Raw genomic sequence first — 21,867 nt, 5'->3', positions numbered from 1 at the left:
TTTAGTCTGAGCAAAGTAAAAGTGACAGAAATAGACAGATATGAATGAAATCTGGCAAATCCCGGGCTACAGAGCCGAACTTTCACCCATTATTCCTAATTGTGTTTGTACTTTCCCAGCAGAAAAATGATACAGCAGTGAAGAGAATATAATTCCTTATAAATTGCATGCAAGAAGGGGGGATGTTAGTAATAATTAGGGGATAAAATGCCCTTTTCTTGCAGCCTCAGAAACACAAAGTCAGAGCAGTGTTTGTGATCCGGGAGGATGAGAGTCAGGGGCGGGGCTTAGTGATTATACCCAATGAAAGAGAAGCTCACTCCGATAACTAACCAATCACAGAGCAGCAGGCTCTCTATATAAGTCCCGGCAGGTCCCCGCCCCCAGTATAACTTTCTGTCAGTGTGTTGGGGGATTTTACCTGCAGCTGCAATGGCCGAGACCGTTCCTGCTCCTCCTCCTCCAGCTGAAAGCGCCGCCAAGAAGAAGCAGCCGAAGAAAGCGGCCGGAGCCTCGAAAAGCCGCCCAGCAAAGTCCGGTCCCAGCGTGTCCGATCTGATAGTGAGAGCTGTGTCCGCCTCTAAGGAGCGCAGCGGGGTCTCCCTGTCCGCTCTGAAGAAGGCTCTGGCTGCAGGAGGCTACGATGTGGAGAAGAATAACAGCCGCCTGAAGCTGGCTCTCAAGGGCTTGGTGAGCAAGGAAACCCTGATCCAGCTGAAAGGGAGCGGAGCCTCCGGATCGTTCAAGCTGAATAAGAAGCAGCTGGAGAGCAAGGAGAAGGCGGCCAAGAAAAAGGATGTGGGGAAACCCAAGAAGCCAGTGGCAAAGAAACCCGCCAAGTCCCCCAAGAAACCCAAAAAGGCTCCGGCGGGAGTGAAGAAAAGCCCCAAAAAGGTCAAGAAACCGGCGGCCGCCAAGAAGCCAGCAAAAAGCCCGAAGAAGTCTAAAGCTGCCAAGCCCAGGAAGGCTGTGAAGAGCCCGGCGGCTAAAAAGACTGCGAAGCCAAAAACTGCTAAGAGTCCAGCTAAGGCCAAGGCAGCCAAACCCAAAGCAGCAAAGCCCAAGAGGGCGGCAGCTCCTAAGAAGTGAGACCGACAACTTCAGCCTCTTACAAACACAAAGGCTCTTTTTTAGAGCCACCACAACCCCACATAGAGAGCTGTGCACATAGTGTGTAACTGGGAATGTTTCTCCAACTTATCCCATGCAGGGGTTTGTGTTACACTGCCAGAGCATAAGTGTATATGAATTGATACTGCGAGCACTGTAAGGTGCATGTGTAAGTTTGTAGTCCCTAACCTATTGCACGAATAAATGTTTCTCAGACAAACTGACATATTAGGTGATATGGTTTTGTTTGTGTCTACATAATATTCACATACACGGTTTATAGAAAATAAAAATTAAAATAGTGTAGATGACATCAGAAAAACTTATTTATCACCATGTTATAAAATAAAAGTGTTTACATCACATTGAAAGCATCAAGCACATGCTATTCCCTAACACTTCAGTTTGATCACAAGTGGCACATGGGAGGGGGGACATTTACAGGTTTGTCTTTACGTGCAGCCATATACAGCATGAAATGGTGACTATGCATGCAAGTCTATATATCACATGACAAAGAATACACAAATATTGAAGGTGCGTTTGTGATGGATTGGATAAAATGCCTATTTCTTCATCTGTAATACTTTGCTATGATTCCTTACTCAAAATGGCTACCGCAGTTACCCCTCCCTTCAAGTAAAGAAGATGGCACCGAGGAATTCCCCTCAAATGCTGATGTGTCCAAGAAAATCTACAATAACAAGACCATAAATCATAACAACAAGGACGAGACCTAACAAAAGAATCACTGAGCTGTCTAGCTCTTTTGCATACAAACCCCCTCCCCTACAGCCCCTGTATATGAACGCAGGCTCTGTAGGAATAAAGTCAGACATTATCATACTGAACGTGGTGTCAGCGTGATCTTTTCTCAGTGCATGCACTATATATATATATATATATATATATATATATATATAGGGAAAATAATCTGGACGAGGACAGATACTCTGAAGACGTTTTTGGTCTGATCCAAATTATCCAATTCAGTTGGCGCCCAACGTGGGGCTCTGGGTTTTGAACCAACGGACAGCCGTGCGCAGAGGGACCGGGGTGGACCAAGTGCGGACGCGGCAGGAGACTGATCACCTCTGGAGTACGGTAAGATAACATTTATTATCTACCGATACGCACTGTCTCCGCTGTTGGTCTATTTCTGTGTCTCATACGGCTCTCCGAAGGTCACCTAAAGACAGGTAGATATCTTGCCCAGAGCCCGTTTTAAACTCAAACCTGTTACCTAGACTATCTGTCACTCGGTATATGTTTACATGTTGTATATGTTAGTCAGTGCCGCAAGTGGGAGCCCGGAGTGGAGTGGGATTTTTGTCGGCTGACTAGAGGTCGTGTCATTGTACGTTGTAAACTTGGTGGAAGGAGGGGTAAAGGCGGAGTAAGGTATAGTCGGTTCAGAGAGGAAACACGGGAATCCCGGTAGTGACTGTGCGGTTTGGCGCGTTGCGAGGGAAGGAGTGTTTAGCGCGTTACGGTTTGGTAACTGCGCGGAATCCTGCTGATTGATCCCTGAACAACCTTTACCTCTCTCGTAATCAAGTTGTATGTTATGTCCAAAATGTGTTTGTGTATTAGTGTTGAGAATTCATGAGGACGGGTGGGGATTGTTGAGAGTAGAAGAGATAGCCCATAGGTGCTTGGGCGATAACCCCTAGACGTTAAACTGCCCGAACTCCTGTTTTTTCCGCGTTAAGGTACGCTTTGCAGTAGGAAAAAGAAAGTGAATAGGAAAGAAATAGGCAAGTGAATTTGCTGATAGATAATTAAGGCATATGATTGTGTTGTGAAAGTAAGTATTGAGGGTTATTTTTCTGAAAGGTTTATATGCAGGAATTGGGATACAATTAGAACCTGTGTATATTATTTGGAAGGGAAATAAAGTGTTATAAGTGAAGGGAAAGAAGAAAAAAAAAAACAGGACATTTTTGCAAGTAATTGCAGTATAGAGAAAAAAAAAAAAAAAAAAGGTGCAGTTTTAACATTTGAGCACAGGCAAGTAAGACAGGGAAAGGAGTCTTAGCCTGCCACCTAGTGGCCGAGAGAGAGAACAGAACGGAAAAGAATGGGACAGCCCTGGTAATATTTTTTTTTGAAGGCTTTGTTCGTGCTGGCCACACGAATGGGTCTTTTAAAACCAGAAAATATTCTTTTTCCTTCTGTTCTAATGGCAACTAGAAAGAGGGGTCTTTTTCTGTGGGAGGGAGAAGTTCAGGGAGCGCAGTCTTGTGTGTTTTTTGAATCCCACAGGGAAACATACCTTACGTTAGTATGAGTCAAAATAATTCTGTTGAGGGACAGAAGGGTCCCTGCTGCATTTATTTTATCATTGCCAGGACAGAAGTTAATATAATAAAGTAAAAAAGAAAGCAAATAGGCTGTTTAAAGTATGTAGTATTACTGCAGCAGAAGGCAGGTTACAGCCAGAAGAGTGGCGAAAGATATTGATAGAAAAGAGAGGAATTTTGAATGATAACAACCTGCTGAAGACAGCAGAAGCCTGGTTTAATGTGGCCAAGGCTGTTCACAGAGAGAAATGGACCGAGCAGGAGATAGAAAAGGCAGGGAAGGTTGTATTTCTTTATCACCCTTGCGGTGACTGTACAAGTAACCCCCCTGAAAATGACCAACCACCACCCTATGCTGGGGCTGACCCACCCCCCTGGACATGTTTAAGGTGTGGCACCCGAAACCCCCAATGCAGGGAAGATTGTTTTAATTGTGGTGTGACTGATTTATCTATGCTCACTCCTTTGTTACCTTCGCTCCCAGCTCCAGCAGCACCCCCACCTATACAACCCACTACCCCGCCCACGAATGACAAACCAATTTTGACTGTTTATGTAGCACAACTATATTCTGTGATGCAGGCAGATGGTTCCTATTACACCCCGACTGTGCCCCTAATGCCAGCCCTTTCACCCCAAACAATCACTGCCCCAGCGTTAGGGATTCAAGTCTACTCTGACACAACAATAGCACACAGACCCAGCAGCAGTGTCCACTACAGTGCGCCCTATAGTTTTGACTCAGATAGTGAGTCACAGGCCGTTGCACAGGAGGCAAACATGACCTGGAATACTAACCCCAGACACCCCCCAGTACCCGACCCCTGCCCAAGGTTATGTGGGCAGACGCCCAAGCAGGTAGAAGGCGCCCCAATAATGTATGTCACCTCACCCCCTTCCTGGTAGATACAGGTGCAGCCAGGAGTGTAATTAGAGCTGCAGACATACCTGACCCTTCCTATTTGTCTGATATTGATGTTTTATGTGTGGGGGTAGATGGCACACCGAGCTCTAGCCCATTAACACGACCCCTGCAGATAGGTCCCTGCCCTGAACTATTTGCACGATTTGTAGTTTCCTCTACTTGCCCGCTTAATCTGTTTGGCGCTGATGTTTTGTCTAGGTTACAGGCCTCCATAATATTCTCCGAGGACGGCACCATTGATGTAACCTCCCTGCTCTGGGAGTCAGATGTCTCTGCCCTTTGTTCCCTTCCGATACTTTTGGCATTAGCGGACAAACCCTCAGCTGCCAGTATACCGCCCGCTGTCATGGATAGGATCCCGTCCAAATTATGATCCACTGGCCCTGAGGATAACGGGCACCTAAGGGTACCGCCCATTGTTGTACAGCTCAAACAAGGGGCCCCGCTTCCCCGTAAACTGCAATACCCCTCTTTTCCCTGTGAAGAAACGCACCGCGAAGGGTGAACCTGATAAGTATAGAATGGTTCAAGATACTCAAGCAGTAAAAGATGCAACCATTGTACGATGTTTTAACAACAAATCTTTTCCAGATGACCCCAGAGGCTTCCAAGAATTTCACTGTTCTCAAACAGGTAATATCCTCGGCCCCTGCCTTGGGCCTCCCAGACTATGATTTACCCTTTAAGCTTTTCGTATCAGAACGAAATGGACATGCAACTGGAGTGTTAACACAGCCACACGCTGGCCGATGTCGACCTATTGGTTATTATTCCAGCCGTCTCGATGCTGTGGCTCGTGGTGGACCGTCCTGTCTTCGTGCTGTTTTTGCTGCTCAAGCACTGCTGGATAGAACTTCGGACATTGTTCTAGGACATGACCTCATTCTCCTGGCACCACATGACATTGCTGCTGTTCTCAATCAGACACAGCCAAAACATCTGTCCGCTGCCAGACACCTCAGGTTGCAATGCTCGCTTCTCATTCCAGACAATGTCACCCTTCTCCGGTGCCAAGTGCTTAACCCCTCCACTCTTCTTCCACTTCCCGAGGGGGGAGATGTGCAGGGACACGAACAAGAATAAAGCACAGCTGGAGTCGACCTACCCCATGATTACTTCGAACTCATGAAGCTAGAAATTGCTCATCTGCCCACGGTGAGTGAAACGCTGATACAGAACCCAGATCTAATCCTGTTTGTGGATGGTTCTCGATATGCTGATCAACAAGGCACCTACTATACGGGTTATGCTGTCACCACAGACACTGTGGTCCTACTGGCAAGCACACTACCGTCAACAGCATCCGCACAAGAGGCCGAACTACAAGCTCTCACTGCAGCGTGTAAACTGGCAGAAGGACAAACGGCGAATATCTACACTGACTCTAGATGTGCCTTTGGAGTAGCACACGATTTTGGCATCATTTGGCAAACCAGGGGATTTCTGACAGCAGCAGGAACACCAGTGAAACACAGCTCAGCCATACAAGCTTTGATGGACGCCCTACTCCTTCCAAGCCATGTGGCCATCCTGAAGGTAAAGCCCATGGGAAACTGAACACAGAAGAAGCCAGAGGAAACCATCTGGCGGATGTTGCGGCAAAACAAGCTGCCAGCGGGATACGAGAAGTGGAAGATCGAGTGGACACGACAAGGATGGTTCCGTTAATGCAGAACCTCCCAGTGAATCGAGAATATCTGAAGAAGTTGCAAGAATCTGCAACAAAGGAAGAAAAGGAAAGCTGGAAGAAAAGGAGGTGCATCACCCCAAGAAGAAATTTATGAGTACAAAAAAGAAACTTTGTCTGCCATGGGCACTGTATCCTGCTGTGGTACAATGGGCACATGGAGCAGCGCATCTCTCGAAGACTCTTATGAATGCACTGATCGACAAATACTATGTGGCGCCTGGAATTACCCCAATGACTAGTAATTTCTGCAAATTATGTACAATTTGTGCAAAGTGTAACCCAGGATGTGTGGAAAAACCACAGCAGAAACACCTTGCAAGGCCCTGCTTTCACTGCTACGTTAGCTAAAGAAATTTGGTCCGCGCTAGGGACCACCCTTGCTTTCCACACCCCATATCATCCCCAGAGTAGCGGAAAGGTAGAAAGAATGAATGGCACACTGAAAACTAGAATGTTGAAAATGGCCCAGGAAACAAATATGCCCTGGCCAGATAGTCTACCCATTGCTTTGTTCAGTATTTGATATAGATACACCCCACGAGGGGAACATGCTCTATCCCCATTTGAGATACTGTTTGGTACTGCCCCCAAACTTGGTTGTTCCTACCCACAGCAGTTACAGATGCAGTCTGATGTTTTGACCAAATATGTAACTGCCCTAGCGCAAGAACTAACCAATATGCATGGTCGAGTGTTTTCTTCTATTCCAGATCCAGATCTAGATACCGGGACTTATAAATTCGTGCCCGGAGACTGGGTGCTTGTGAAGAAATTTGTAAGGAAACATTCCCTAGAGCCCAGATATGATGGTCCTTTAAAAGTTCTGTTGACCACAGCGACATCAGTCAAGCTAGCTGGCAAGAAGGTTCCAGCTCCCAACGAGGACACCTCAGAAGGAAAATGATGCTATATATCCTTTGCTTGTTGGGTCTAGGGGGGGCACAAGAGATTGTTATCACCCAACATGAAGGGGTAGTCACGTTTTGGTATAATTCATACAATACTCATGTAGCTATTTTCTCCTTTGATTATTATAATATAGTCCGCTGCCCCTCAACACATTGGCAATGTAATCGATACAGCAATACCGGTTTCAGGTCTACTTATATATGCGTAACGGATTCCTACTGGGGAAAGGAATGTGATTACTGGGGAGCAGTAGGATGGAACACGGGAACAGATTGGGGATACCGACCACAAAATGGTCTAGCAAGGAAAGACGGGATGGCAAAAGATTCTTGCCCAAATAGGCATCGCAATAGTTATTATTTTTGTTTTGTTTGTGATTATTGTCTGCTGTGTTCTCCCATGTTTTAAAAAGTTCATGACCAAAGCTGTTGACAATAGCACTCCTACCTTTTTTCTGCAGTCAGATAATAATACTCCACTCTTGGAAGATGGTCCATTTACTCCGTTACAGTCCCTCCCAGTTAAGTACAATAGTATAAATCCATAGGGACAGCATCTGACTTCCTTATGTGCAAAGTCTGTGGCAAGGGGGGTCATGGACAAGCCATGACTCGTCTAACGTACAGCACAAAAGAGTTCCCAGGCACATCTGGACAGATGAGTTAGTATACATCTAGGGACAGACTCAGAAATAGATATTTCAAGGGGGGACTGTGATGGATTGGATAAAATGCCTATTTCTTCATCTGTAATACTTTGCTATGATTCCTTACTCAAAATGGCTACCGCAGTTACCCCTCCCTTCAAGTAAAGAAGATGGCACCGAGGAATTCCCCTCAAATGCTGATGTGTCCAAGAAAATCTACAATAACAAGACCATAAATCATAACAACAAGGACGAGACCTAACAAAAGAATCACTGAGCTGTCTAGCTCTTTTGCATACAAACCCCCTCCCCTACAGCCCCTGTATATGAACGCAGGCTCTGTAGGAATAAAGTCAGACATTATCATACTGAACGTGGTGTCAGCGTGATCTTTTCTCAGTGCATGCACTATATATATATATATATATATATATATATATATATAGGGAAAATAATCTGGACGAGGACAGATACTCTGAAGACGTTTTTGGTCTGATCCAAATTATCCAATTCAGTTGGCGCCCAACGTGGGGCTCTGGGTTTTGAACCAACGGACAGCCGTGCGCAGAGGGACCGGGGTGGACCAAGTGCGGACGCGGCAGGAGACTGATCACCTCTGGAGTACGGTAAGATAACATTTATTATCTACCGATACGCACTGTCTCCGCTGTTGGTCTATTTCTGTGTCTCATACGGCTCTCCGAAGGTCACCTAAAGACAGGTAGATATCTTGCCCAGAGCCCGTTTTAAACTCAAACCTGTTACCTAGACTATCTGTCACTCGGTATATGTTTACATGTTGTATATGTTAGTCAGTGCCGCAAGTGGGAGCCCGGAGTGGAGTGGGATTTTTGTCGGCTGACTAGAGGTCGTGTCATTGTACGTTGTAAACTTGGTGGAAGGAGGGGTAAAGGCGGAGTAAGGTATAGTCGGTTCAGAGAGGAAACACGGGAATCCCGGTAGTGACTGTGCGGTTTGGCGCGTTGCGAGGGAAGGAGTGTTTAGCGCGTTACGGTTTGGTAACTGCGCGGAATCCTGCTGATTGATCCCTGAACAACCTTTACCTCTCTCGTAATCAAGTTGTATGTTATGTCCAAAATGTGTTTGTGTATTAGTGTTGAGAATTCATGAGGACGGGTGGGGATTGTTGAGAGTAGAAGAGATAGCCCATAGGTGCTTGGGCGATAACCCCTAGACGTTAAACTGCCCGAACTCCTGTTTTTTCCGCGTTAAGGTACGCTTTGCAGTAGGAAAAAGAAAGTGAATAGGAAAGAAATAGGCAAGTGAATTTGCTGATAGATAATTAAGGCATATGATTGTGTTGTGAAAGTAAGTATTGAGGGTTATTTTTCTGAAAGGTTTATATGCAGGAATTGGGATACAATTAGAACCTGTGTATATTATTTGGAAGGGAAATAAAGTGTTATAAGTGAAGGGAAAGAAGAAAAAAAAAAACAGGACATTTTTGCAAGTAATTGCAGTATAGAGAAAAAAAAAAAAAAAAAAGGTGCAGTTTTAACATTTGAGCACAGGCAAGTAAGACAGGGAAAGGAGTCTTAGCCTGCCACCTAGTGGCCGAGAGAGAGAACAGAACGGAAAAGAATGGGACAGCCCTGGTAATATTTTTTTTTGAAGGCTTTGTTCGTGCTGGCCACACGAATGGGTCTTTTAAAACCAGAAAATATTCTTTTTCCTTCTGTTCTAATGGCAACTAGAAAGAGGGGTCTTTTTCTGTGGGAGGGAGAAGTTCAGGGAGCGCAGTCTTGTGTGTTTTTTGAATCCCACAGGGAAACATACCTTACGTTAGTATGAGTCAAAATAATTCTGTTGAGGGACAGAAGGGTCCCTGCTGCATTTATTTTATCATTGCCAGGACAGAAGTTAATATAATAAAGTAAAAAAGAAAGCAAATAGGCTGTTTAAAGTATGTAGTATTACTGCAGCAGAAGGCAGGTTACAGCCAGAAGAGTGGCGAAAGATATTGATAGAAAAGAGAGGAATTTTGAATGATAACAACCTGCTGAAGACAGCAGAAGCCTGGTTTAATGTGGCCAAGGCTGTTCACAGAGAGAAATGGACCGAGCAGGAGATAGAAAAGGGAGGGAAGGTTGTATTTCTTTATCACCCTTGCGGTGACTGTACAAGTAACCCCCCTGAAAATGACCAACCACCACCCTATGCTGGGGCTGACCCACCCCCCTGGACATGTTTAAGGTGTGGCACCCGAAACCCCCAATGCAGGGAAGATTGTTTTAATTGTGGTGTGACTGATTTATCTATGCTCACTCCTTTGTTACCTTCGCTCCCAGCTCCAGCAGCACCCCCACCTATACAACCCACTACCCCGCCCACGAATGACAAACCAATTTTGACTGTTTATGTAGCACAACTATATTCTGTGATGCAGGCAGATGGTTCCTATTACACCCCGACTGTGCCCCTAATGCCAGCCCTTTCACCCCAAACAATCACTGCCCCAGCGTTAGGGATTCAAGTCTACTCTGACACAACAATAGCACACAGACCCAGCAGCAGTGTCCACTACAGTGCGCCCTATAGTTTTGACTCAGATAGTGAGTCACAGGCCGTTGCACAGGAGGCAAACATGACCTGGAATACTAACCCCAGACACCCCCCAGTACCCGACCCCTGCCCAAGGTTATGTGGGCAGACGCCCAAGCAGGTAGAAGGCGCCCCAATAATGTATGTCACCTCACCCCCTTCCTGGTAGATACAGGTGCAGCCAGGAGTGTAATTAGAGCTGCAGACATACCTGACCCTTCCTATTTGTCTGATATTGATGTTTTATGTGTGGGGGTAGATGGCACACCGAGCTCTAGCCCATTAACACGACCCCTGCAGATAGGTCCCTGCCCTGAACTATTTGCACGATTTGTAGTTTCCTCTACTTGCCCGCTTAATCTGTTTGGCGCTGATGTTTTGTCTAGGTTACAGGCCTCCATAATATTCTCCGAGGACGGCACCATTGATGTAACCTCCCTGCTCTGGGAGTCAGATGTCTCTGCCCTTTGTTCCCTTCCGATACTTTTGGCATTAGCGGACAAACCCTCAGCTGCCAGTATACCGCCCGCTGTCATGGATAGGATCCCGTCCAAATTATGATCCACTGGCCCTGAGGATAACGGGCACCTAAGGGTACCGCCCATTGTTGTACAGCTCAAACAAGGGGCCCCGCTTCCCCGTAAACTGCAATACCCCTCTTTTCCCTGTGAAGAAACGCACCGCGAAGGGTGAACCTGATAAGTATAGAATGGTTCAAGATACTCAAGCAGTAAAAGATGCAACCATTGTACGATGTTTTAACAACAAATCTTTTCCAGATGACCCCAGAGGCTTCCAAGAATTTCACTGTTCTCAAACAGGTAATATCCTCGGCCCCTGCCTTGGGCCTCCCAGACTATGATTTACCCTTTAAGCTTTTCGTATCAGAACGAAATGGACATGCAACTGGAGTGTTAACACAGCCACACGCTGGCCGATGTCGACCTATTGGTTATTATTCCAGCCGTCTCGATGCTGTGGCTCGTGGTGGACCGTCCTGTCTTCGTGCTGTTTTTGCTGCTCAAGCACTGCTGGATAGAACTTCGGACATTGTTCTAGGACATGACCTCATTCTCCTGGCACCACATGACATTGCTGCTGTTCTCAATCAGACACAGCCAAAACATCTGTCCGCTGCCAGACACCTCAGGTTGCAATGCTCGCTTCTCATTCCAGACAATGTCACCCTTCTCCGGTGCCAAGTGCTTAACCCCTCCACTCTTCTTCCACTTCCCGAGGGGGGAGATGTGCAGGGACACGAACAAGAATAAAGCACAGCTGGAGTCGACCTACCCCATGATTACTTCGAACTCATGAAGCTAGAAATTGCTCATCTGCCCACGGTGAGTGAAACGGGATGGTTCTCGATATGCTGATCAACAAGGCACCTACTATACGGGTTATGCTGTCACCACAGACACTGTGGTCCTACTGGCAAGCACACTACCGTCAACAGCATCCGCACAAGAGGCCGAACTACAAGCTCTCACTGCAGCGTGTAAACTGGCAGAAGGACAAACGGCGAATATCTACACTGACTCTAGATGTGCCTTTGGAGTAGCACACGATTTTGGCATCATTTGGCAAACCAGGGGATTTCTGACAGCAGCAGGAACACCAGTGAAACACAGCTCAGCCATACAAGCTTTGATGGACGCCCTACTCCTTCCAAGCCATGTGGCCATCCTGAAGGTAAAGCCCATGGGAAACTGAACACAGAAGAAGCCAGAGGAAACCATCTGGCGGATGTTGCGGCAAAACAAGCTGCCAGCGGGATACGAGAAGTGGAAGATCGAGTGGACACGACAAGGATGGTTCCGTTAATGCAGAACCTCCCAGTGAATCGAGAATATCTGAAGAAGTTGCAAGAATCTGCAACAAAGGAAGAAAAGGAAAGCTGGAAGAAAAGGAGGTGCATCACCCCAAGAAGAAATTTATGAGTACAAAAAAGAAACTTTGTCTGCCATGGGCACTGTATCCTGCTGTGGTACAATGGGCACATGGAGCAGCGCATCTCTCGAAGACTCTTATGAATGCACTGATCGACAAATACTATGTGGCGCCTGGAATTACCCCAATGACTAGTAATTTCTGCAAATTATGTACAATTTGTGCAAAGTGTAACCCAGGATGTGTGGAAAAACCACAGCAGAAACACCTTGCAAGGCCCTGCTTTCACTGCTACGTTAGCTAAAGAAATTTGGTCCGCGCTAGGGACCACCCTTGCTTTCCACACCCCATATCATCCCCAGAGTAGCGGAAAGGTAGAAAGAATGAATGGCACACTGAAAACTAGAATGTTGAAAATGGCCCAGGAAACAAATATGCCCTGGCCAGATAGTCTACCCATTGCTTTGTTCAGTATTTGATATAGATACACCCCACGAGGGGAACATGCTCTATCCCCATTTGAGATACTGTTTGGTACTGCCCCCAAACTTGGTTGTTCCTACCCACAGCAGTTACAGATGCAGTCTGATGTTTTGACCAAATATGTAACTGCCCTAGCGCAAGAACTAACCAATATGCATGGTCGAGTGTTTTCTTCTATTCCAGATCCAGATCTAGATACCGGGACTTATAAATTCGTGCCCGGAGACTGGGTGCTTGTGAAGAAATTTGTAAGGAAACATTCCCTAGAGCCCAGATATGATGGTCCTTTAAAAGTTCTGTTGACCACAGCGACATCAGTCAAGCTAGCTGGCAAGAAGGTTCCAGCTCCCAACGAGGACACCTCAGAAGGAAAATGATGCTATATATCCTTTGCTTGTTGGGTCTAGGGGGGGCACAAGAGATTGTTATCACCCAACATGAAGGGGTAGTCACGTTTTGGTATAATTCATACAATACTCATGTAGCTATTTTCTCCTTTGATTATTATAATATAGTCCGCTGCCCCTCAACACATTGGCAATGTAATCGATACAGCAATACCGGTTTCAGGTCTACTTATATATGCGTAACGGATTCCTACTGGGGAAAGGAATGTGATTACTGGGGAGCAGTAGGATGGAACACGGGAACAGATTGGGGATACCGACCACAAAATGGTCTAGCAAGGAAAGACGGGATGGCAAAAGATTCTTGCCCAAATAGGCATCGCAATAGTTATTATTTTTGTTTTGTTTGTGATTATTGTCTGCTGTGTTCTCCCATGTTTTAAAAAGTTCATGACCAAAGCTGTTGACAATAGCACTCCTACCTTTTTTCTGCAGTCAGATAATAATACTCCACTCTTGGAAGATGGTCCATTTACTCCGTTACAGTCCCTCCCAGTTAAGTACAATAGTATAAATCCATAGGGACAGCATCTGACTTCCTTATGTGCAAAGTCTGTGGCAAGGGGGGTCATGGACAAGCCATGACTCGTCTAACGTACAGCACAAAAGAGTTCCCAGGCACATCTGGACAGATGAGTTAGTATACATCTAGGGACAGACTCAGAAATAGATATTTCAAGGGGGGACTGTGATGGATTGGATAAAATGCCTATTTCTTCATCTGTAATACTTTGCTATGATTCCTTACTCAAAATGGCTACCACAGTTACCCCTCCCTTCAAGTAAAGAAGATGGCACCGAGGAATTCCCCTCAAATGCTGATGTGTCCAAGAAAATCTACAATAACAAGACCATAAATCATAACAACAAGGACGAGACCTAACAAAAGAATCACTGAGCTGTCTAGCTCTTTTGCATACAAACCCCCTCCCCTACAGCCCCTGTATATGAACGCAGGCTCTGTAGGAATAAAGTCAGACATTATCATACTGAACGTGGTGTCAGCGTGATCTTTTCTCAGTGCATGCACTATATATATATATATATATATATATATAGGGAAAATAATCTGGACGAGGACAGATACTCTGAAGACGTTTTTGGTCTGATCCAAATTATCCAATTCACGTTTATCTATATTGTCACACATCAAGTACATATGTTGGTACAAGGATAAAACACTTCTTTAATTCTCTATATTGAGATCAGTATCCGTGTGTTAATATTGATCAGGCCATTTCATTGAAAATGTGGTGGCTCTTAAAAGAGCCTTTGTTTTTCGGGTGTAAACGAAGTCAGGGTGCAGCCGGCCTAAGCTCTCTCCCCTCTGATCCTGCGGGCCAGCTGGATGTCCTTGGGCATGATGGTGACCCTCTTGGCGTGGATAGCGCACAGGTTGGTGTCCTCGAAGAGCCCCACCAGATAAGCCTCGCTGGCCTCCTGCAGAGCCATGACAGCCGAGCTCTGGAAGCGCAGGTCAGTCTTGAAGTCCTGCACGATCTCCCGGACCAGGCGCTGGAAGGGCAGCTTGCGGATGAGCAGCTCGGTGGACTTCTGGTAGCGGCGGATCTCCCTGAGAGCCACAGTACCGGGCCGGTAGCGGTGAGGCTTCTTCACTCCGCCGGTGGCCGGTGCGCTCTTTCTGGCAGCCTTGGTCGCTAGCTGCTTACGGGGAGCCTTCCCTCCGGTGGATTTCCGGGCGGTCTGCTTGGTCCGGGCCATCCTGTGCTGCTGTGTCAGTGCGCGTCTCCGTCAGGAACTAATAAAGAAAAAAGCCGACCGTTCTGTTCTGACTGACAGATTAAATCTGTCAGTGGTGATATTGGATACCGAGGCTTGAGCCTCATTACTCCAAGTTCTCTTGTTGAGTGTATTGTCGCACTCTTTAGGAAGCTTCTTGATCTGTGTTACTTGCCACAGTTGAGTTGGTTTCACAGGTTCAGCGCTGTGATGGGTCGTGGGTAGCGGTCAAATGGGTTTGCAGAGATCGCAGCAAGCTTCTTGATCAGCGGGTTTGAGTTCTGGTCCAGTTCCTTGTAGAATTTCTTGTTGAGCTTCTTTAGATGTTCATCTAACATCTCGATGCCCAGTTCCCTATGAAGGTCTGCTATTCTTGTAGGAAGTGGAGCATTGGACGCAATCCGCAGCGCCTTGTTCTGTAATTTTTGGAGAGATGATCTTTGATGTTGGTGGCAACCACTCCACACCGGGGAGGCGTATGTCATTGTGGGTCTAATGATCGCCTTGATCACATTGACTTTGCTCTTGATGGGCATGGTCCTTGTCTTCAGCAGAGGGTACAGTGCTGCCAGCTTGGTTGTTGCCTTCTGTTGAATCTTCTCAATGTGGTTTCTCCAGCTTAGTTTGCTATCTAGGATTACACCTAGGTAAGAGCTGTTTGGCTCCCATTTGACAGCCTCTCCGTTGAGGGTGATTGGCGGGTGTGCCTTGATCCTCTTTTTGGTAAACAGTGTAGCTGTAGTCTTGCTGGAGTTCAGTCCTACTTGCCAGTCGCTGTACCATGTTGATAGCATGTCTAGTGCTTTCTGGATGTTCTTAGCTACTTCTTTCTCTCTGAAGGACTGGGAGATGACTGCCACATCGTCTGCGTAGAGTGCCAGTTGAGTCTTGTGGAGGTCTGTGGGGATGTCATTCATGAAGAGGTTGAAAAGGAAAGGTCCCAGGACTGATCCCTGTGGCACGCCAGCGCGGATGGGGCGTGTTGTTGAGAGCTCTTCCCGCACAGCCACGTGGAATGTGCGCTCCCGCAAGTAGCTTGCAGTCAGCTTAATCAGGTAGTTTGGGAATTTCAGGTTGATCATTTTGTGCAGTAGTCCTTCATGCCAAACTCTGTCAAACGCTTTGGCCACGTCCAAGAAGACAACTCCAGTTGATTTGTGGATGTTGAATCCATGGCTTATTATGTCAACGACTCGCAGCAGCTGATGGTTGGTTGAGTGGTCCTTCCGGAATCCAAATTGCTCCTTTAGTAGAATGTTTTTACCAGAGGCAAAGTGGCGGAGGCGCGTAAGAATAACTTTCTCCAGGAGTTTCGACAGTCCAGAGAGCAGGCTTATCGGACGGTAGTTTGCAGGATCCCTCAGTGGTTTTCCAGGCTTTGGAAATACAATGACCTTGGCTTCCTTCCAGGATTGAGGAAAGTGCTGGAGCCGCATGCATGCATTGAAGATTTCTGTGAGGCATTCCATGGCTGCCGGCGGAAGCTTCTTGATGGCCAGGTTGGTAATTCCGTCACTTCCTGGTGCTTTGCCATTTGCCAGCTTTTCTGCAAGTTGCGTTATCTCAGTCCTGGTGCATCCTTCAAGGGTTTCCGCTTCGGTCTCTGGTAGGTGCTCGGTAAGATGCCTGTTAACTCCTTGCTCAACTTCCCGTGCTATTTTGCTGGCTTGGTTAGGCCTAAAAGTTGTCTCCAGTGTGTCAGCGAGAACCTCTGCCTTGTCCTTGTTGCTACATGCCAGGTGGGTCTGGCCCTGGATAGGTGGATTAGGCTCCTTCTTCCCGGTCAGGCGTCGGGTCATTCTCCAAACAGAGTTGTCGGATTCCTTCAGCTTGGCTGCTGCGGCCTCCCACCTCTCCCCCCGGTGTTGGCTGATTTGCTGTCGCAGTAGTCTGGCAAGTGAGTTGTACTTTACCAGAAGGTCAGGTGTGCGGAACTTCTGCCACTGGCGTCGGGCCCTGTTTTTCTCAGCAATCGCTTGCTTGATCCCGCTCGGTAGGTCGTAGATGGAGCAGCGTTTGGGCATCTGTTTCGGGACGCTGTGCTCTATTGCATGTTGGACTGCGGTAGTAAAGGTGTTAACAGCATCATCAATGTCTCCGTTGGTGTCCAAGGGGCGGGGGTTTGTGATGTTGCTCAACTCTTCTTTGTACAGGCTCCAGTTCGCCCTGGTGAAGTTGTACCTGGGTGTTTGCTGGTGGGTTTCCATCTCGTCGCCAACAGTAATGGTAACTGGGTTGTGGTCTGAGGTCAGTTCCGCCAGGGTTTCCAACTGGACAGAATGTTTCACGTTCTTCAGTAAGACAATGTCCAGGACATCCGGTGTGTGGCTTGCAGTGCCTGGGTAGTGGGTGGGTTCTGTAGGGCCAGCCACTACAAAGTCACTCTCCTTTGAGTAAGCAAGAAGAGCTTGTCCTCTGGAGTTTGCTGTCCTTGAGTTCCAGCACCGGTGTTTGGCATTTAGGTCTCCCCCGATGATGGTTGGGACAGTGGAGTCCAGCAGAGCTTCCAAGTCTCCCAAATGTAGCTTCACCTTAGGGGGGCAGTAGGTGGCAATTAGTCGCAGTGGTCCTGTTGCAGTCTTTACCTGTACTCCAGTGGCTTCAATACTCCGGAGGGGTGGTAGTGCAATCTCATTATGGCTGACCCGTGTGTTAACAATCACAGCCGTCCCACCACCTCTGGCTCCTGTTGCCCGGTCGGTACGGTATACCCTGTGGTTCGCCAGGCTTAGTTTTTGGTTTCCTTGAAGGTGGGTCTCCGAGAGCAGAGCTGCGCATACATTCCTCGATTCCATCAGGTGAAGGAGTTCATCTGTCTTCTTGCTGATACCATTTGCATTCCACATCACGATGACAGAACTGCGTTTAGATGTTGCTGCCATGGTGGTTAGTTTCTGTGCTCCTGAGAAGGGCCGGGATGAGATTCGCTATCATTGTCACAATGGGGTGAATATCCATTCTCGCAATAGCGCTGGCTATTTTAAGGATGATCTCTAGCCAGTTTGTTGGGCTTGCGGTTCCGCCTGCGGGGTCCGGGTTGGCCGCCTCAACGGGGTTGGTGGATGGTGTCCTGAGAGTTTCCGCGTAGGTCTGTCCGTCTGGGTTTTGCATCCTCTGGGTGGATGCCGTGCCTTGGTCTGGGATCAGGTGTTCTGTGGTCCTCTGTCTCTCCGGCGCCAGGCGGGGAAGCTGGTATTGAGTAGTGGGTGTCTTCCTTGGTGCCTGCTCCATCAGGTGGGGTGTCCGCTTTTCCCGTTCCTCTTGCTTTGCTTTTGTGAGGTACGGGCAACCACGGTAGCTTGCCGGGTGTGGGCCTTTGCAGTTTGCACATGTCGCCGGCTCCTTCTTCCTATCTCGTGGGCATTCCTTGGAGTTGTGGTTCTCTCCACAACACACACAGCGTGGCTTCTGGTGGCAGAATGCAGAGGTATGCCCGAGCCGTTGGCAGTTGAAACACATGGTTGGGCCTTTTCTGCCCTTTGGCGCTTCTGTGGTTACCACACAGCTACAGAGCTTGGTAATCTTGGTAAGATCTGCAGGCTGGCTCTCCGGGGTTTCTGCCAGTGTGACAATAAACAAAGGGAACTTCTTGGTCTTGTCCACCGGGGATGTCAATTGGGCTACGCTCTTGACTGGAAGTCCATGTTCCGCGAGGTCGTGGGAAATCTCCCCCACGGAGGCGTTTGCTGGTAAGCCGCGAATTACAAATTTCTGGGGCTTTAGGCGCGTCAGTGGGAAGGTGTAGTATTCTATGCCCTGCTTTGCAAAGCAGTCCGTTAAGCTCCGGTAGTCGTCCACAGTTGTGGTAGTGATCTTTGCGTGGTTTGCCCGTGGTTTAACTACAAACGGGGAAGTGCAGTGCTCGGTGAGGATGTCGACAAGGTCCTTGTGGGTCTTCATATTCCTAACCATTACCGGTGGTATGCGAATCTTTTTGGGTGGGAGTGCAGTCTCTTCATCGTTGCACCTGGGCCCTGAGCAGTCATCGGCATCAGCAAGTGGCTCGAAGCGGTTTGATGTTTTGATGCCTTGGTCTTCCTTGTGCTTCTGCATCTTTGTCTTTGCTACCGATGGAGGGGAAGAACCATTGGAGCTATCAGAGTTTGCTCGCCCTCTCTTCTTCACTAAAGTGTAGTCCATGTCTTCTGCAGCATCATGTATTGCAGTCTCCATAGGTGGCACATTTGCCTCTGCCATAATAAGGCGCAGACCAGAGCCACGCACCCGCACGGCGGCGGGCACACGGCACAAATCAGAGCCACACGCACGGCGGCGAGCACACTGCACAAATCAGAGCCACGCACACGGCGGCGAGCACACGGCACAAGTCAGAGCCACACACACACACGGCGGCGAGCACACAGCCCAAATCAGAGCCACGCACCCGCACGGCGGCAGGCACACGGCCCAAATCAGAGCCACGCACCCGCACGGCGGCGGGCACACGGCCCAAAGCACGCAACGCAGGGAGCAAAAGCACACGGCGCAGGGGGGGGCACGGCACCAAGCGCAGGGGGGGCACAGCACAGAGCGCAGGGGGGGGCACAGCACAGAGCGCAGGGGGGGCACAGCAGAGCGCAGGGGGGGCACAGCACAGAGCGCAGGGGGGGCACAGCACAGAGCGCAGGGGGGGCACAGCACAGAGCGCAGGGGGGGCACAGCACAGAGCGCATGGGGGGCACAGCACAGAGCGCAGGGGGGAGCACAGGGGGGAGCACAGAGCACAGGGGGGCACAGCACAGAGCGCAGGGGGGCACAGCACAGAGCGCGGGGGGGCACAACACAGAGCGCAGGGGGGCGCAGCACAGAGCACAGGGGGGCGCAGCACAGCGCACAGGGGGGGGCACTGAGCACTGGGGGGGGCACAGAGCACGGGGGGGGCACAGAGCACAGGGGGGGGCACTGCACTAAACAGGGGGGGGGCACAGCACTAGGCAGGGGGGGGGCAAGGTCGGGGGTCACAGCAAGTCGCAGCTCTGGGCTCAGTACTGCACACAGAACTCAGCATACAGTGCAATAAAGCTATAAAGCAAAGCGATGCGCAATGACCCACGTGGCAGCGGCGGCTCTCCAAACGGGCCAGTCAATACATCCCCGACTGAAACTCCGGAAAGTGGTGTCGGCGGCGGGCGCTGTGATGGGAAGTGACCCACTCGAGGAGTCATCAGCCTCTCCGATCAGTTCAATCAATCTGAATCCCTCCAATCCAAAAGGTGTATCAATCCAATCTAAAGAAAAAAGCCGCTGAAGCGGCTTAAAGTGAAATAAATAAAATAAAAAAAAAAACCGCTGCAGCTGCGTATTTATGGACTGCAGATCGCTGTGATTGGCTGCTTTGGTCCCGCCCTTCGCTCTGATTGGTTCTGTGAAAGCCGTTGCGATGTTCAAAAATCCCGCCTCAGACCGATATCGTCCTAATAAAGTTATTATTTATTTAGTGCTTGTAAGTGGGACAATTAAAAAGATTTAATGTGATAACATTAGTTTTTGCACAGATACAGCACAGAGCTCTCTGACATGGAACATGTACTTATACCAAGTATTCAAATGATCTTTAATCGGTGAAATGTAATATGAGGGGTTTTCTTTCCCAGGTCATTGCTTCAATGGGACTTTCTTGGTTCCTCTTCTTCTAATGTTCACATTGTGTTATTATTATAAACCCGAACACAGAGACACAAAGAGGCGGAACCGCGCGGCTCGTTTCCTTAATGCCTGCAGTTCCCAGAGCACCACACGGTGGCAGTGCTGCGCTATAAATGGGGCTTCCCTAAATGTCTTCTCGCTGTCACTGCTCTGTGTGATCTGATCAGCTCCTAACCGGGCTCTTTGGCTTCCCTCTAATGCTCCAGTCACAGTAGTTTGCTTTTAATTAAAATACCAAGTCTGTATATGTGTATACACAATGTGTTATAGTTTAAGCACAAATTAAATATTCCATAATGTATTATGTATTTTCTAAATAAAGATGAACATCTGATGTTAGAGTAATATAACTAGACTGAACAGGGGCCTGTATTTAAAGATATCTATTAAACTTATCCTCATTCCTTATTTATTGAACTATATCACTGCATATGAAATATTAAAATTACCAATGTAAATAAACACTATCTAATACATTTAAACATAAGCTGAACTATATCAAGACTTGTTTTTTATGTTTCAGATACAATATTAGCATTTAAGCTGACTATGATGACGTCACAAAGCCGGCGTTACATGGTATTTCAGCCAATCACAGTGTGTACGCCTTGTGACACCATGTGACACCGGCCATCTTGTATTAAATGAAATCATCTTAAAGGCAAATGAAGCACAGCCATTCTGATTGGCTGGCATCATTCCCTTTAAGTGATGTCATGTAAAAAAAAAAAAATTAAAGTCGGAACATTTTTTTAACAGCCAATCAGGTGGCTGTTAACCCTTTTGAGGCTAAATGTGATGTCACAGCCCCATTTAAGGCCGTGATGCCTAATTTGAGCCCAAGAAGACGACGAGACAACATCGGTTCGGATTCACCATGGGTTTTTTTTGGATTGACAGATGAAGATAGAAGAAAAAGAAGATCAAGAAATGGTGACAGATGAAGAAAGAAGAAGGTGATTAAAGAAAGAAAAAAGAAGATTTGGGTACCTGATCCGGATCTTCATGGCGATGGCATCGGATGCTGTTTGAGGCCTTCAAGGTACTTGAGCTTCCTGTTACCCCGGGAGTCGGAAGGCCACCGCTTCTAATGGTAAGTACTATATTCAATGTTTGTAAATGTCTATTATTACAGGTTTCTTCATTGGATGTGTTTTTTTATTTTTGGGGGGAGGCACATTGACTGATAATATATTAATCTGTACCACTTTAAGGTTCAGATGAATACATTACTATGACAATATTTGGGGGGCATTTGTGGCTTGTTATTGCTGTTGGTTTTTTTAATGTCAGTTTCTTATGTGGATGTCATTGTTTTTTTTTTTCCTGCTTAATGTAATAAAATGTTTGCGATTGGTGTTCGTTTGTAGTTAATGTTGTATTATGTTAGCTAATGCATTTAATGGTTATTTCAGATATTGTTTGAATGTATTTCTTTGTCTTTTAATGTTTACATTCATTAATGTTGTAGTAATTAATTGGCTTGATTGGTTAGTGTTACTATTCATTTTCAGTTGGTTTAGGAATTAATTGTTTTGATTGGTTAAAGGTTTAAT

At 47.4% G+C, this 21,867-nt stretch overlaps 1 protein-coding gene across 1 annotated transcript; it reads left to right on the top strand.

Moving 5' to 3' along the window:
* The first annotated feature begins 415 nt into the window (after nt 1-415).
* LOC142473779 (histone H1.5-like) lies at nt 416-1,110 on the top strand. Its single transcript, XM_075580779.1, has one exon. The coding sequence runs from the start codon at nt 433-435 to the stop codon at nt 1,087-1,089; it is 657 nt and encodes a 218-aa protein (XP_075436894.1). The 5' UTR covers nt 416-432; the 3' UTR covers nt 1,090-1,110.
* The last annotated feature ends 20,757 nt before the right edge of the window (nt 1,111-21,867 follow it).

This window comes from Ascaphus truei, assembly GCF_040206685.1.
Source record: "Ascaphus truei isolate aAscTru1 chromosome 12 unlocalized genomic scaffold, aAscTru1.hap1 SUPER_12_unloc_6, whole genome shotgun sequence".
NCBI classification, from domain to species: domain Eukaryota; kingdom Metazoa; phylum Chordata; class Amphibia; order Anura; family Ascaphidae; genus Ascaphus; species Ascaphus truei.
Note: the sequence above shows the minus strand (reverse complement) of the source record. Positions and strands in the feature narration are given on the sequence as shown.

What these genes read in the sequence shown, in the direction of transcription:
- LOC142473779 (XM_075580779.1), top strand. Translation starts at nt 433, where the DNA reads ATGGCCGAGACCGTTCCTGCTCCTCCTCCTCCAGCTGAAAGCGCCGCC.